The 5,597-nt window shown below is 40.1% G+C and overlaps 1 protein-coding gene across 1 annotated transcript; it reads left to right on the forward strand.

Annotated features, from left to right (window-relative positions):
- Positions 1 to 1,437: 1,437 nt before the first annotated feature.
- Positions 1,438 to 4,803, forward strand: LOC113356879 (D-3-phosphoglycerate dehydrogenase 1, chloroplastic-like). The gene is made up of 5 exons (XM_026600111.1): positions 1,438 to 2,049; positions 2,693 to 3,069; positions 3,164 to 3,274; positions 3,370 to 3,465; positions 3,909 to 4,803. The coding sequence occupies exons 1-5, from the start codon at positions 1,512 to 1,514 to the stop codon at positions 4,578 to 4,580; spliced, it is 1,794 nt and encodes a 597-aa protein (XP_026455896.1). The 5' UTR covers positions 1,438 to 1,511; the 3' UTR covers positions 4,581 to 4,803.
- Positions 4,804 to 5,597: the final 794 nt, after the last annotated feature.

The following is a 5,597-nucleotide window of genomic DNA, read 5'->3' on the forward strand; positions in this document are numbered from 1 at the left end:
ACAGAATCGGGGGAGTAGTTTCAAATCAACGGGATACTAAGGCAAATATATAAGCCAACAAACTCTCTTTTATTAGATTAAGGGAAGATACAAAACTCGTCCAACCAATGGACTTACAAGCTTATATTCTATAAGCCTAACACAGAATTACTCTCTACTGCAGTGTGGTTCCTCAACACTTGAAGACTTGCATTTGCAAAGGTTCTCTGGCTATTTATAATTCAAAGAACCAGGCCAATCCGTATGCAACTCTGTTGCACGCCATATAGACAACCATCTGTCTATAGGCAGTTCCCTAACCGCCACAGTTCCTTTGTAACTGCCAACTTTGGTGCTGGCTTGCAGAATGGCGTGGCGCCACACTTGTCCCGAAAGATTAGGCTATTGAAAACTCTGTTATAAAGCCACTTTATAACCGTCTCTAACTTGCTCTTTTACTTTGGCATGCGCGTGATGCACACACACACCCGTAATGACAACTTGAACTCAAATCCGACAATCATTGTGCTGCACTGAGCTTTGGCCCATGCCAATGTTCGACAATGATTTTGCTTTACTCATTCTTGGCCTACGTCAAGTGTCCGGCAATGGTTGCGCTTCGTTCAACTTGCACTTCTGCCAAGTATTCGACAATGGTTGCGCTTCTTTCATCCCGATCATGCACTTAACTTATTTGGATGACAACACCCGAATATCATGCCAATTGAGGCTCAACTTGCTTAGTTCAACTTCATACTTCATATACATCACTTGCATCCTTTTTGGCGAGCAATAATCACCAGTGGCGCATTTGGCAACGCCACTGTTGCATATGCATTGTCCAAGCCTTGGCCAATGCTTGGAACGATGCCAAAGTCATTCCAGACTTACATTTCATCATTTATTCCTTTCTTGAACTGGACTAACTCTGAATAAGGATATGCAACACTATCACATAGTATTGCATGTACTAAGTAGCCTTTCTTGTCTCAGCCACGTAACATCATCGGACTGTGCAGCTCCATCTACCAGGCTATCACCTCAGTGTTGCGCAGTGATTGTGCGCCACTGTGAGGCATGTCATATGAGTCACACACGAACAATAGAACATTTCGATAACGGGGAACGAATCCTCTCGTGCCAGTACATTGCTTGACAAAATTTGGCTCCATTTTCCATAAAAACATGAACATGACTCGACGCGTAAAAATATGGGACAGAATATCTCACCTGCCAAATGTAACCTCTCCACCAAATCCGGTTTCGTACTTACGTTAATACTCGTTTTGGTGGGATTTAATTCTGGGAAAACCTAAAATGAATTCCGCTGAATGGATCTGACTCATGTATGGCCCGGGTTCATTTAATCACCGTACCATTTTACCACTGAAGCGTAAAACAGATTCTGACTCCTCCAATCCCGACTCATTATAAAAACCAAATATACTCAAAAGGGATTCCAGATCTCATTGTTTTCTATCATCTTCCCCACTCTCTCTCTAAAAAATTTTCCGAGAGAAAGAAACTGCACCATGGCGGCTACTTCAATATCAAGTCTATTATCAACACCAAATCTAAAGAAAAACCCATCACTCTCATGGAAGGTGTCTACCCCATCAGCTTTTACATCTTTTCTTCCACAACAAAGAACAAGAAAGTTAGAAAAAATGTTTGTTGTAATGGCTATGGATGCAAAACCAACAGTTCTTGTTGCAGAAAAGTTGGGTGCAGCAGGGCTTGAACTATTGAAAGATTTTGCTAATGTTGATTGTTCATATAACCTGACTCAAGAAGAACTTTGTACTAAGATATCTCTTTGTGATGCCCTAATTGTTCGTAGTGGTACTAAAGTTAGTCGTGAAGTTTTTGAATCATCTGGTGGTAGATTAAAGGTTGTTGGAAGAGCCGGTGTAGGTATTGATAATGTTGATTTATCTGCTGCGACTGAACATGGTTGTTTAGTTGTTAACGCACCTACTGCTAATACTGTTGCGGCTGCTGAACATGGGATTGCTCTTCTTACATCCATGGCTAGGAATGTTGCTCAAGCTGATGCTTCTGTCAAAGCAGGTATACTTTTGAAATTTTGTAGGCATTTTTTCAAACAGATTGTGTACCTACCTTTTATTCTACGAATCTTGTCTTTTAAAACCCTTCTTGTGTTTTCTGTAAAGTCTATTTGATTTGATCTTTCAAGAAAAAATGAATTAGTTATTAACGTGGAATTGAATTGTTAAAGACTGGATTCTAGAGCTGTCTGTGTTTGATTTCGTGGATTTAAAGTTTGCAAGAGGACTAATAAGTATTATGTACTGTCTTTATCTGAATTAAAAATGTGGGCTCGGATTATTTCTAGGGTGCTTGAAAACCCTAATTTCCCCTGTGGCTTAATCTCCTTAAGTGGTTGGAATGGAAATGAATGCGAACATCACGCTATCCATGTTGTTCTAGGGCATATTCCACTTTGCTTAGGCCCACCCAAGAGGTGCTCCAAAGCATTGATCTAGACCGGCTGCATTAATCATTTGACATGACTAATTTTTTCCAGACATGCATATCATCTACTCAGTTGGTGGTGCATTTGCTTAACCATTGATCTGATATGGTGTATAAATTTAACTTTTTAAAGTTTGTTGTATTTTGGAACACCATCAAAGCAGTTTGTATAATAACATTCATATGTGTACTTATTTCATGTGATTGTGGAAATCAGGGAAGTGGCTAAGGAACAAGTATGTTGGAGTGTCACTTGTTGGGAAAACACTTGCTGTGATGGGATTTGGGAAGGTTGGTTCAGAAGTTGCGCGTCGTGCCAAGGGTCTTGGTATGCATGTGATTGCTCACGATCCATATGCCCCTGCTGACCGTGCTCGTGCAGTAGGTGTAGACTTGGTTTCTTTTGATGAAGCCCTAGCAACTGCAGATTTCATCTCCCTGCACATGCCTCTTACCCCTGCTACATCTAAGGTCCTGAATGACGAAACTTTTGCAAAAATGAAGAAAGGAGTTCGAATCATAAATGTTGCCCGTGGTGGTGTTATTGATGAAGAAGCTCTTGTCAGGGCACTCAATGCTGGAATTGTTGCACAGGTTATTCTCAACCATTCTCCTGGCCCGTAATTCCCAAATTACATAACTGTAAAGGAACAGTAACTAATATCTTTACTTATTTTTGCTGAGTCAGGCAGCACTTGATGTCTTCACCGTCGAGCCACCTTCAAAAGACAGCCCACTGATACAACATGAAAATGTAACCGCAACTCCACATCTTGGAGCCAGTACCATGGAAGCCCAAGTATGTATACAACAACAAGTGACATTGTCAATGCTCATTTTTACACTCATCTATTTTCTAGTGCATTTTTTAAACTGCTTACACCTATTCTGCAGGAAGGTGTGGCCATTGAAATTGCTGAAGCTGTAGTTGGAGCTTTGAAAGGAGAACTTGCCGCCACTGCAGTCAATGCTCCCATGGTTCCCGCTGAGGTAGGTTACACTTTGCTTACTACTGATGGTGTCTTTCCTGGACCCTTGATTTTAATTGCAGTTATTCACTTGAAGCGCATATTGACCTTGATAAAATCGACAGCAGTAACTTTCCTGTAGTTTCAATTCTGCTTTCCCTCCTGGTATAGTTAATTTCCTCTTTGTACCTAATATCCTAGTCAAGGAGACATGCCAAGTTGTTGAACAACCTTTTCGGGTACCATTCCTTGTAATCTTGAAACATAATCATTGGTTAGTTGAACTCATTTTATGAAGAATTATGACTGAGTGTGACAGAACACCACTTTGGATCACTTGATACGATATTCATTTTCTACGCTTAGGTCTTCAACTTGAATCCAGTTCTGTTATCATATTTATGTATATTTACCATTATTTTCAGAAGAAAACTGTTTGTCTCACAATTGTGCCATGAATAACAGGTTCTTTCAGAGCTTGCACCATATGTTGTGCTGGCAGAGAAGCTTGGCCGTCTCGCTGTGCAGTTGGTTGCAGGTGGAAGTGGTGTTAAATCGGTGAAGGTGACTTACGCCTCCGCCAGAGCTCCTGATGATCTAGACACTAGACTACTTCGTGCCATGATCATCAAGGGAGTGATTGAGCCTATCTCGAGTGTGTTTGTGAATTTAGTGAATGCTGATTTCACCGCCAAACAGAGAGGCTTGAGAATCACAGAAGAGCGAATCCTTCTTGATGGTTCACCTGAAAATCCACTCGAATACATCCAGGTTCAGATTGCCAACGTGGAGTCGAAATTTGCGAGTGCCATGTCAGATAGTGGAGAAATTAAAGTTGAAGGAATGGTGAAAGATGGGATACCACATTTCACCAAGGTGGGATCATTCGAAGTCGATGTGAGTATGGAAGGAAGTCTTATACTTTGCAGGCAAGTTGATCAACCAGGTATGATCGGAACTGTTGGGAGCATCCTTGGGGATTCAAACGTCAACGTCAGTTTCATGAGTGTTGGTAGGGTTGCACCCCGAAAACATGCCGTAATGGCTATTGGTGTTGATGATCAACCTAGCAAGGAAACCCTAAAGAAAATCGGCGACATCCCAGCTATTGAAGAATTTGTTTACCTCAAGTTATAGATGGTTTAAATTTTTGCAGTGTTGTCATTTGGTTCTTGATTAATTGCTCAATTTTGGAGTTGTTTCAAAAACGTTCAAGATAAAGTAGTGTTGTGGAGTAGTAGTAGTAGTGTTTTGAAGTAGATAAAAGTACTAGCTATCAAGTAAAGAGATTTGGGGTCAAGTTTTTATAGCACTGCCATCAACTAAAGATTAATATGACCCCTGCAATTATGTTTTAGCACTTGTGAACCTTTTCTTTTTTTTTTTCTTTTTTTTTTTTGAGCAAAGAAGGGGATTTTATTGAAAGAGAAACAGGTACAAACAGACCAGCAGGACTAATAACCAAACCAAGAACAACTGACTGAAACACAACAAAGAAAAAAAACTAGAGCTAACACGAAATCCTGCCTTCATCTGCTAATATACTAGCAATTACATTTGGAGGCTCTTCTAGCCAAATTTGAGATTTGATACTAGTTCTAGCATGTTTTGCTAGTTTATCTGCTGCATTGTTGCAAGATCTTTTCTTGAAAGTAACTTTACATGACTCTAGCTTGTGCAGGATCTCTTGGCAATCTCAGATAATATTTTGATCCTCCCACATAAAGCTTTCAACACTACCATTACAGCTATTAATAACTGACCTATTATCCCCTTCAATGATTACATTTTGGAACTGCATTTCTTTGATCCAAAGAAGAGCTCTGAGCAGCACCAAGGTTTCAGCTTGATTCACATCTCTGACTCTTGATGAGTAGCCCATTGCTGCCAAGAACTTTTCTGTGGAATCACGAGCAATTAAAGCAAACCCTGCATTAGTATTATGAGATATAAAAGAAGCATCAATGTCGATTTTTATCCAGTTTTCAGGAGGTTTCCTCCATGTCTCTTGATGACTGATGCAAGTTCTATCAATGTTATTATGCTGATTTTCAGAGAAGTGCATGTTTATGCTATTGATATAAGTTATTATTTTATGCACTATATTCCTAGGGTGATAGGACTTGTTTTCATGCACTTTTCACATCTGACCTT

Source organism: Papaver somniferum, chromosome 3 (assembly GCF_003573695.1).
Source record: "Papaver somniferum cultivar HN1 chromosome 3, ASM357369v1, whole genome shotgun sequence".
NCBI lineage: Eukaryota > Viridiplantae > Streptophyta > Magnoliopsida > Ranunculales > Papaveraceae > Papaver > Papaver somniferum.